Here is a 12,512-nt window from a genome sequence, read left to right on the forward strand (position 1 = left end):
CAATAAAGAAAAGGCATTTCTTATCTGACATGGTCATTCCTAATGCTGTTTAACAGCCAGAAATGTCATATGGTTGTGCTGCCCTTGCCACTGATTTCTTAAGGTCATATTTTAGTGTCTATTCATGGAAAATTTTAAAGATATTAGGAAATTTTTTCCCCTTGTAACTGTAACATTGCCCCTAGTTGGTTTATTGTTTGTAAACTCAGAGTGCACATTTTGTATTGTTTCCTCTCCCCCAAACATCACAAAATTCTAAGGGATGCAATAAGCATTTTTTTTCTAGAGTCTCACTCACATTTTAGAATAGCTTGGATTATATTTCATTTGGATGAAAACATACAATCACAAACGTCAATAAAATGCGGTTTATTCATAGCCAGGATGAAATTTAACCCCCTAATGTTATTTAAAATGCAGCTCTCTCCTCCTCAAAATGTATTTAATATGTCTCTCTATTTTTTTTTCCTATTTACAGGTCAATGGAACAGAAATTGAATATGAGTTTGAAGAAATTACACTGGAGAGGGTAAGTAAAAAACCCAATAATCCAAAACCCTAATCTTGCATTCCACATTCTGCATCCTAATGGGTTGTCTTGTGAAAATGTGCGATTGTGTCTTATACCCTGGAAATTTCTAACAGCACTCACAATGAGAATATTAATGAAATGCTTGCAGTGGAGGGCATGGAGACAAGCAGACCGAATCACCAGAATGTTCAGTATGTAAACTACATTGCCAGGATTTGGAGAAATGAATAGGAAAGACAAATATTCAGTGAGCTTGTATGATACTCTTTTCCTGTTGTTTTCATTATACATGTTTTCTGTACATTTTAAGATATATTATAAAATATTTTCATTTATGTGATATTAATACTATCTTCATAACTACCATTACCATGCATTTTTTAGTTTAAAAAAACAAGTGATGGATTTTAAAACCTCCCCCACAGAGAAAAACATAGCAACCCTGCAGAGCTCTGCCAGTGTGTTGTTAAGACCTTGGCATGGGTTTGACAAATTAGGGAAATTTTGTGTACCATAACCCTAATATATAAAGATATTTTACAGAAGAACAAAAGAAAGGCCAAAGACCGCCTAGAAAGAAAAAAATGACTGAAAGGTATTAACAGGACATTCATCAAAAAAGAAAAGGCCAGTAACATCCAAAAACCTGCTCAACCTTATTATTAAACAAAGAAAACAATAGTACTAAACAGTTTTTGTCAACCCCATTGACAAAACATTTAAAAGAAATGTTAATGTTCACTGCCATTGAGTGGGCCTGGAATTGGAGTAGCCATGAAAGAGCAGTTTAGAAACATGGATCAAAAGCTTTAAAATGGACACTTTTTGACCCAAGAGTTATACTTATAGAAATACACAAGTGTACAAAGAATGTTCACATTGGTATTGTTTATAATAGTGAAGACTGAAAAAGCCAAGTATTTAATAATACATTATTATATGTCCACATAACAGAAAATTGTGTTATATTAATAGTATTTTAGAAAAATATTTAATTACAAGGATAGGCGGTCCAACCAGACTCTATTATTAAATTAAAAATCAAGTTTAAAAATGACATTTAAATATAATCCAATAAACACAAATAAAGCTATATATGAATAATATACATTCACAACTATTTACATAAAGCCTGGAAGAATATACACCAAAATGTTAGAAGTGTTTAACTCTTCTTAAGGATTTTTGGGTAGTTTTTAGTTACTTCTTTTTGTTTATATTTATTTCCTACACTTTCCATAATAAACATGTAATACACATATATTAAAAAATAAAAATGTAAGTATTTTTCCTAAGCTATCATTCAAGCATGAAGTCAGACTCTAGATCTACATTTACATGTATTTTTCCTTTTCAGTTTACTGATAATTCACTTTCCTGAGTCAGGGAATTTCTCACTTCCAGCGTAAATTTTATTGTGAGTGGCTTTAAAAGGAAATTTACATTAAAAGTTAAGAGTTTGACAGATGGGTTCTTTAAAACTTCCATTATGAACTTTGATAAAATTTTAAAGGCAGGTTAAATGGAGAAAAGTGAGATTTGTGGAAAATTAGCTTCAATGAGAAAAGAGAAGACATTTCTCATTCTAAATTACTAATCTTCTCTCTGGAATTAGCTACATAACTTGTGGGATGCAGTGCAAAATGAAAACGTGAGGCCCTTGTTTAAAAACTAGTAAGAATTAAAAGATGGCAACAGCAGGAGCCTTCCAAATGTAAGACCTTGTTCAACTACACAGATCTCATTCTTATGGGGCCAACCTCTCTGTCTCTGAACTAAAACGCCATTTAGTTACCCTGGCTTTTACAGGTCAGAAATAGTTAGAAGCTAACATAGGTGTGAGGTAGAACATTCTCTAGGAGTCAGACAATTGTGGGTTCTAGTATGTGTTCTGATGCTTACTTGCTTCACGAGACAGCTTGCCATCTCACTGCCTTTACTTCCTGCCCTAGGGTTCCTGATCACACTCTGAACCTTGTGGTGCCCATTAGCTGTACCCCCTCCAGGACCTCTGTGTCAAGCATCATCTTCTCAGAACACCACCTCCTCTCTGCCCTTAACATTTATTCTACTGCCCCCACTCCAAAAATTCTTCACCCCCATTGGGACCTCGAATTATTGATTTCACCATTTACCTCCTGTTTTCACCCTTCTTTATGCCCTCCCCTTCCTCCTCCCCTATAGCATATGTTTCCTGGTCCCATCACTCTAATTCTCCTCGCACGCTCAACATTTTTTTTTCCTCTCTCTTTTTTTGTGTTCATCCAGCAAACTCTCAGCCCTTGTTAATCTACCCTGGTTAGACCTACACCTTCCTACTTACTCCATGCCAGCACCTGTGTAACTGAACATAGCTAGAGAAGCACCTAGTCATCTCACTTTAAATTTATAGCCATTGGTTTCAAATGAACGCTCAAAACACCCAAGCAATTCTTATACATTTCTTTAGAAGAATCACTTTCTCTTTCTCTGGGACAAAAGTTTCATATCTCATTTGCTTCCCTCAAATCTCAAACACTCCCTCCCTCATCCTCACTCTTAATTATTGATCTCTCTTCATATGGCCTTGAGAAAATCCAAGCGATCAAATGAACACCACACTAGTTTCCTACCACCAGGTCCACTAGTGTGCTCTCCCCGTTACGATGAAAGAATTTTCCCTGCTGCTTTCCAAGGCCAGCTCTTCACCTGTGACCTGGTCTCCATAACCTCTTATCCATTTAAGGACTTTACTTCTGGAGTTTTCTCCTCTCTCTCCTGCAATATCAGTTTCTCTCTTCCTTTTTCCCAGATAAATTTAATTTAGACATGATGTAATATCTCTTATCTTAAAGAAAAAGTATGTCCCTTGACCCAATGTTCCCCACCCCCATTATTGCCTCATTACTCTATTTTGCTTAACCAAAAATCTAGGGAAATTGTCTATTTGCCTCAACTCCACTTTAGTACCTCCTTTTCTTATTTTAACCTATTTCATGTTTTCATCCTCACAGTAGTCCTAAAACAGTCCCTATCAAAGTCACAGCAGGTTCCGTCTTGCTAAATACAAGCATCAGTTCTCAGTCCTAACTGACTTCTCAGTAGCATTTGATGCAGCTGTCATTGCCTCCGTCCTCAAAGATGTTAATTTCTTAGCTTCCAGAACAAAACACTCTCCTGTTTATTTACCATGTCTTCAGTGCCCTTTCTCAGTCTCCTCACCAGCTCTTCCTCTAATTGTTGGAACACTCCAGAAACCCAGTGCACAGACCTCTTCGTAATCTCTCCTCATTCCCTTGGTGATTTCGTCCAGACCCATGGCTTTAAATACCAACTATCAACTTCAGGTTCCCAAATCTGAAGTCATGACCTCTTTCTCACATTCCAAATGTGTACAGCTAGCTGTCCAGCTGGCATCTCTCCTGAACATTAAGAAGATCTTCTAAACTTGATATACTCCTAACAGAATTCATGATTTCCCTGCACTCACTATCCTTAGGGCCAAAACTGCTTCTACCCTAATATTCATCATCTTAACTAATTGGCTCTATTATTTTCCTTGTAATTCAGGCCCCCCAAAACAACAATAATATCTAAGAGTCTTGTATAATTACTCTTTTCCCTCCGTATCCAGAACAAGTCCTACTGGTGCTACCGTAAAAATATATTTCAAAATTAGTTGCATCTTACCACCTGCTCTGCTGAATCCTGGTCCAAGTCAATATCATCCCATGCCTGAACCACTGCAGTAACCTCTACTTTTGCCCATTCTTCTCCACAAAGTAGCCAGAGTAACCTTTTTCAAAATATAAACCAGATCCTACCACTTTCATTCCTAAAACCCTCCGAGAGGTGATAATTACACTCATTATCATCACCTAGAAGGCTTTATACAATCTGACCTCTGCTTCTGTCTCCAATATTATGCCCTAACCATCGACATCTAGAACATTTCACTTCAGCCATACTGACTTTCTCATCAGTCCTCAAATGCCAAGCTTTTCTCAACTCGAGGCCTTTATATATGGTATTCTATATGCCTGGGAAAGTCTCCTGTCAGCTCTTTATAAGGTTTGCTCATTTCATCGTTTAAATGTCAACTCAAATGTCTCCTTCTCAGAAAAAATGTTTCCTCTGTACCCCATTTAAAGTAGTGCCAGCTTCCCTATCACACTTTTTTCCTTTTCATAGCTTTATTCTTTTATAATTATACTTACTAATATCTGAAATTTATAGTACTTATTATTGTTTACTTTGTTAACATCTATGCCCCCCCTAAATGTATACTATATATAAATATATAGTCAACTCTATATCCATTGCCTAGAACAGTATCTGGAATGTAGTATGCATTCGGTGACTATTTGGTGGATGATTGGATTATGCCTGTGCTCTGCCTCTAAGTACAGTGAAGTAGAGACACATGGCCTATGTTTGACTCCTGTCTCTGTCACTTGCTGGTCAAGTTACTGTGAGTTGAATACTTAACCTTTCTGTGCCTCAGTTTCTACATCTGAAAATGAGGCTAAGGTATTTGTAATCACCTCCCAGGACTCTTGTGAGTATTCCATGCATTAAGATAAAGGTTTAGAATAGCATGCATCATAATTATTCTTAACATTTCCGTTATGCTAATGTGGTAGTTCTCACAAGTGTTATTTATCAGGATCAATGTCGAGCTTAAAACCTAGCTTCCCAGTGTCAGTGAACAATTTACATTAATCTAACAAGAACTCCTTTCATACCAGCTTTCCCTTTATTTTTCCTTTTTTCTTCCCCAGTTACTTGGTTAGATGTCAGACATCCAATGATGAAGTTAGGTCTTTGCTATATGTGTTTGCAGCTTACACGTTTTCTACATTCCACCTCCATAACATTTAATTTAGTAATAAACTAACCCCCTTTAGTAACATCCCTGTGAGGTGGATATTGCTAACTTCATTTAACACATTAGGACACTCATAATTTAAATGAGTTTAAATTAAACTCAGAAATTAACTCACTTGTCAAAAGTCACAATCGTAGTAAAAATGGAAGTAGGATTCAGCCCCATACCCAACAGACATGAAAACCTAAGCTCATTGCCACTAAGTTAAACTGCACCAAATTAAGCTCAAGTGTTTTTTCTCCAAGAAACTTTTCTTGACTTCCCCTCTTAGGAAAGGTGCCCCTTCATAAATTAACACAAGGAGAGAATTTCTCACACTAAGTGATGAATAAAATGTCTTTCCACTGATCTGTGAGTTCTCTGATGGAAGGAATTTTATTCTAGTGTTCTTTATATTACTATGATGATATAAAAAGAAAAGGGAAAGCCACTGGACAATTTGAGGACAAGCTGATGACTCCTCTCCTAGAGCATCACTGGTCAATGCATTGACCACTTGCCACGCATGGTGAATCCCACACATGTCTTCTGTACATTTAGCTGTTGAACACTTTCTGAACAAGGGCATTGGGCACAGTCCTTGTTTCATAAAATGTCACCACCTGGGGGAGGACACAGAGAAGTAACTAGGCAGAAACCATAAAGAAGAAAAGAATGCTGTGGCTACCTGGCCCAGAATGGAGTACGCCCCTGAGGCATTATACCTGAGCTTGGGTTAAGAAAGGTGAGAGGAAGCTAGCCATGGAGAAGGGAGTAGAAGAAGAGGGCCTCTCAGGAAACGGCAAGTGCAAATGTTCAAGGGTCCATGGAAGAGTAACATGCTGAAGGAACTGCAAGTAGTTCAAGATGACTGACTGCATTTCAAGGTATGAAGTAGGACTCGGAGAGAGAGAGACCAGGCTGGAGAGATGGAGAGGACTTGGAATATAGGTGCCTTGGATAACATTTAAACTTAAATTTTAAATTTTATCTTGAAGGCAGTAGAGAGCCTTTGGAGAATTTTAAGCAGAAAAAGTGACATAATCATACTTGTGGTTTCAAAAGATCACTTTAGCTGCAATATTGGGTGTACATTTCATGGGATTCAGGAGATGATGCAGGTATGCCATTTAAGACATATAATTAATGGCTAAATTCTGTCAATGGTGATGAAAGAGGAGATGATTCAAAATATGTTAAGAATGTTAGAAGAACAGATTCTGATGTTTTGTAGGATGGGAAAATGCTAGAGAGAGCAAGGAACTCAAAGATGCCTAGACAGTAATCCAAGAAATTCATTAACACAATCTGGGCCTCTCAGCGATGGACACCTGTGATATTTCAAGCCTTTCTGACACCCTCAGCTCTTGTGACATTAATAAAGGTAGCTGAGTATAAAGTTCATGCCTCTGAGTGACTTATCCATTATCCATATATGAAGTTAATAGGTTACGTACCCCTAACATGATTTGTATCAAGAGAAGCTAGTTGACCCAGCATGGATAATAGATTCATCATGCCTTCATAACCCTGACCAGCATGCATGTCTACAATTTAGCAGAGATGTTGAAGTGACTATCTGACCATCTGCCAACCCCTACCCCCAGCCTCTAAAAAAAAAAAAAGAACATTTGCAGTGCTTTCCTGACAGCTGCACAATTTATGACCATGTGACACTATACGAATGTTCTGTCTGACAAGTCAGGGATATTCTTTTGCAATTTAAAAAAAAAATCAAAGAGCTGAGCCATCTTCCCAAATATAAATCATTGACTTTTGTTACTTATTATTTGACCCGTGATAAAATAAACAGATTTATAGGGTAGAGAAAAGTGACTGATTTATTGCACCCTGCAAATTCCTGCAGGTGAACCGAGTTTGGGGTATAAGGTGGGTAACGTGGGAATTTTTTAAACAGTATTTGTGAACCGCAGGTAAGAAGTGACCCATTAAAGTTGTCTACTGATGGACTTTCCAGACTCATCCAGGTATCAAATTAGTTAGAAATTCATTGGATGTCTGAATCACTTAGGCCAAATTTATTTATCTCACACTATTGAGTTTTCATGAAGATGAAAATTCCTAAATTCAAATGGAATTAAGGGTCTATTGCTTCAAGTAGTGTAGAGGCTTTAGGGTTTCTAAATGTCTGGGTTTTTTCTGGGTCTCTTTAGCTATTTCAAATTAGTAGTAACAGGAACAACAAGCCAGAGTCCTGAAGATATTTGAGGGGGTTTCATATAGTCAGCTAGAGCACAGTCTTATTCTACTTTAGTCAAATAATTTTTAATGCTAGATAATTTTCTTAAATTTTATGTATTTCCAATTATCAGTGTATATTTTAGTGTGTTTGAAATATATGCACACATATGTCTATTTAAGGACATAGATACCATCCAAACCTAAGTGTGTATGTAGATATAAAAACATTTAATATGTATGAATTTTGATCAAAGTTTTATTGGCTTTGCGGAAGGTATTGCAAGATTTGTAGAACAAAAGTAGATTCACATAAGCAGTAAAAAGAAGCAGTCTTTGAACTCAGCCCTTATTTTGAATCCAGAATCAGCCACTTTCTATGTCACCTTGAACAAGGGACAGCCTGTGAAGCCTCAGTTTTCTTCATGATGAATGCGACACTGATATCTATTTTATTACAGCATTGCTGTGAAAAATAGAAATAACATGTAAAATGCCTAAAATAGTTCATAGAACGGCATAGATTCTCAGTATTATTAGTTTTTATAAAGTGAATACTCACACCTTTATCTAAGCCCCATTATTTTTAAAGATGTCACTGTTGGTATAACTTCAGGCTATGATTCTAGGGCTAAGTCAAGTGGCAAACGTATGCTTTTCTTTCGTGTGGGTGTGTGTGTGTGTGTGTGTGTGTGTGTGTGTGTGTGTGTGTGTGAGAGAGAGAGAGAGACAGAGAGAGAGAGAGAGAGACTGTATTTATGGTAAATGATAAGCTTCTTAAGTAATCTCCAAAATGTATGTGTGCCCAATCATCAATGTGTTTTTTAAGCATGTTAAGTATATAAAAGGAGTCTGCCCTGAGTTTGCAGCCATAGCTTCCTCTAGAATAACCCCACACTATTCGTAGCTCTAGCTTCCCTTCTTTGTTAGCTCACAAAAATTTAGTTCCCAGCTAGACAAGCAGTCACAGTGTTTTCTTTTGTTTTCAATAGCTTCAGGCTATGATATTTGCTTCAGATGCTCTAATACCTCCTTAAAATATTTTGTAGAGATATAGTGAGCCACTCTTCTTTTTGTTTGCACAGTACAACTTGCAAGAAGAACGTCCTCCTTTGGGGGAACTGCTCCTTGCCCCGTTCCAACCACATCATTCCGGGACCACCTGCCAGTTACAGTACCCATGGTCATACAGTTGATTGGTCTAGTGCTACTTATTGGAATTACCAGGCAAGCTAGTAAAAACTTAATAGAGATACCTGAGCCGTGCCCTAGACCACATAAATCAGAGCCTCAGGAGTGTGGAACATGAGAAATCTTGACTTTTAAAACTTTTCTTAGGGATTTGATGTACAGTTTACAGACTGATGCCTGAGCCAAACTGAGCCAATAAGAGTGCTCCTCAGGATTTTTCACCCTGGAGTTTGGGGGATGAGAGGTGCTGCATTCCACCTGGGCAGTATAGCTGTGAGATGTGAGGTGTAAGAGTGGCTGCCGTATGAATTTCCTGCCTCGTGGAGTAAGCTCATCTGAGAAAATGAGGCTTCCTGCTGAGAGAGCCAGAGACAGAAGATAACAAAGAGGGAGAGAAAGAGAGAGAAAGAACTGGCAGCATCCAGTTTCTACGTTATATCTGTCCTAAAGACCCAACCAGACAGCCACTCTGTTTCCAGTGGCAAGATGAGCCCTTCTCTTAAATTCTTCTTAGCCAGACTAGTTCAAATCCATCAACCATAACTTGCCAACAAGTGGACTTATACAAATGTATCTTGGTGTTGTATTTTAGTTATCACTGTGTGGAAGTTGTTGAATAGGTCCTGCCCTAGGCTCATGCTGCCATAGCCTGTCCTCAAAATAAATGTCACCTTGCTTAGATGTATCTTCTCTAAATTCTAATTGGGCCTCTTACCACTGAGGTAAGTTCATAAAGCAAAGCTCTCCGGTAGAGAATGTTTTTGGCAGGTTGCAATAAACCTTAATACCCCAAAGCTTACACCTACCATCCCCTTTAATGTAACCCATTACTGTGTTTCAACTCCCAGAATTAAAGAACAATTTTTAAAAAGTGGCAAGTAAAGAGAATGCCTAGTGACAGGTCTATGAACTTAGGTCTCTACTGTCTAGAAACTTTTCTGGTTTGGAAACTAGCAAGTTTGCAGTGTTAACCATTGGCCTCAGATTTCAGAAAAAAATTGACTGTTAGAAATATGATTTACAGACATTTGGGTGGGTCATTAATCTAACTTTTCTTTAGATGTAAGCATCAAAGTCTCAGGATTGAAGATCACCTGGTAAACATACTTCAAAGGCCTGATATAGATGAATTGGCACAAAATGCATTTAGCTGAAATTCAGCTGCTGTCTCCAGCCTTCTCCATTTTCTTTATACCTCCCAACTGATTTATCTCCCTTCTTTCACCCCACACACTGTCACCAGAGTATTAACAAGTGCTCTCTCCAGTTCCTTAGTGTGAGCCGTAGTGCCCTCACATCATCTAAACTGACCAGTATATTTTCTTCTGCAAGCCACTTGTTATACTATCACCCCTATCTTTTTTCAACATGGCTCTTGATTATTACAAGCACATCTGATGCTAGTATAATGGTACTTCTAAAACTAACAGCTTTAAGATGAAATCTACAATGGAAAGACTTGCACGGAAATGGCAAAGCTCCATTGTTCCCAGTTGAGTTTTCTAATCAGAGTAGATCTATTTTCCTGACTTGTATCAACGAGGTGTGGACAGTTAAGGAGGTTTGGCAAGGAAAGCTCTAACTCAGGGATGCCCTGAGACTTCAGAATCCTGATGGAGGTACTAGATCCTGAGACTACTGGAAAGCAAAGACCCAAGAGGCAGTACAGGACGGGGGCCCAGCAATCACACCTGAGTCACTAAACGCTAGATCTTAAGAACTGAAAAGCTGGGGATTTTATTACTTGCAACTGAACAAACTCAGTGATCTAGCTCTATTTTTCTGTAGGTCAACTATCAGGCTAGTAGCAAGTATAAACTGAGTCACTCTTAGTGCTTTTTTTCTCAAACACTTCAACCCCTTCCGGAATTATCCCATAGTTCTATGGCCTTATACAGTGACAAGACAACCTACACATTGTTTGGCCATGTTTCCTCAGAGGTGGCTGCTGCAACACCCATAGTTCCTCTCTGAGTTGTCCCTTTCAGCCTGTCAGTTTCTGCTGCACCTTTCCAGTATAGTAGACATTTGTCAGTTATCTACCCATTTCATTCTTTTCACCCCTTCCCTTTTGCTAACTGTGCCCCGATTTTAGTTCAGATGTCTGCCTTCTCCCACACAACCCATGTACTGTGATGGAAGCTAAAGTGACTCTGAACTCAAGGGGTAGGTCCTTATTGATTTAAGCCAATGAGCACTGATAGAGGCCCTTAGCCTCCATCAGTGGTGACTATGCAACCTAATCCAGTACAATCACAGTGAATTCTGTGACTCTTGCTTAGAATTCTGAGACAGAAACCCACTCTTCTCCACGGTCATGAAGTGATGGAGCCTATAGCTCAGGTAGTAGCTTGGAGCCATTTTATGACCAGAAGAGGATTCCAGCTTTAGAATGAAGTACCATTTTAGATGGCAGAGTAGGTAAACGGGGTAGAAAACAGTCTTGGTGACATCTTGAGACCATGAAGCAAACCATCTCTGAAGCACTCCTTCTGAATTTTTGTTAATCTCCTTTATTGTGTTAGCCGGTTTAAATTGTGAGTCTTGTTACTTGCAACTAAACAAATCCTAAATTATATAAATGGGTCATGAGACTCTTTAGCAAACTGTTTAGGGCCCCATCTTCTTAGACATGCCTCAAAATCATTTATCTTTGAAAATTATTCTTTCTCCCTTCTTATTCCAGTTCAGTGAATCTGTCCCCACCCTGCCCCCCTCCCCATTGGGGAAGCCTCACGCTAATTCCCTCTGCAGAGGACTCCTCTCCCCCCTTTTACTTCCTCCAAAAACCCTTTAATTTCTTCAAAGGGCTTAGGTTTTTGGAAACAAAAGCAGGGAGATCTTTGCAGGCTGCTTCTGATTTCAACTCCCTCTTACCTCCCCCTACAATGAATAACTGCTTTAATGGGGAGAAAGGAAAAGGAAAAATACAGGGAGAAGAAAAAAACACTAGTATCTCAAAATAGAGATACATAGTAGGAAAACTGAAAGTTATTTCAAGCATTTGAGAAATGATTAGAACTAGTTGATTTAAAAGCTTATATTTTATCTACTTAGCTTGATGCATTTTTATACTTTCAAATCATCTATCCTTCGGAGAAACAAGATGTACATAATATGAAAATTTTCATAGACACCAGAACCTCCAAGATGTATTACTTAGTTTTATAGTTTAAAAATGTTTGGTCTGTATAGACTCAGCATAAATTAAACACAGCACATTTAGTCATTGAGAAGAATGTCACCTTGCATTTAATTCAGGATCACCAACTAGGTTCTATTCCTATTATTGCTCTTCACACCTTTACTAGTTTTGCCTGAGAAGCTCTTACTCAAAACCCAGCTTATGTGTTACCTCCTCTGAAAAGGGTTGTCAAGTTCCCCAGTCAGAGTTAGCTTATCCATCCTTTTCATCACCTCAGGGCTTTCTCATCGTCCCCTGTGTTCATATCCTGTCTACCTTTTATATAAATTTTGAGGCCCTTAGAAGCTAAAATCCTTTTAATTTGGCATTTTACATCTGGCTGTTTTTAATCACTAGAATAACAAAGTATATCACTAACAGAATCACTAGAAGAATATTTAAGTCTTTTGACAAGGTGTAGAGATTTGATTCTCATCCTGATTGTGTGTGTGTACACACATGCATATATATATATATATACACATGCACATACATGTATAAATTTTATGTACATTTTGTGATGTATACATTTCTTTCACGTATTTGTATTTACATGTGTT

General features: G+C 38.0%; 1 protein-coding gene across 6 annotated transcripts in view; it reads left to right on the top strand.

The window, feature by feature from the left end:
- DLG2 (discs large MAGUK scaffold protein 2) overlaps positions 1-12,512 on the top strand; it is a gene marked incomplete at its 5' end in the record, with an annotated part of 938,475 nt that overhangs the window by 260,959 nt on the left and 665,004 nt on the right. For all 6 annotated transcript variants that reach the window (XM_082659633.1, XM_082659629.1, XM_082659630.1 and 3 more), the window contains one exon: positions 479-529. In XM_082659633.1, the coding sequence (XP_082515759.1) occupies positions 479-529 (51 nt within the window). The remainder of the gene's footprint in view (positions 1-478; positions 530-12,512) is intronic.

Source organism: Grampus griseus (assembly GCF_964374135.1).
Source record: "Grampus griseus genome assembly, chromosome: 8".
Lineage (NCBI taxonomy): Eukaryota > Metazoa > Chordata > Mammalia > Artiodactyla > Delphinidae > Grampus > Grampus griseus.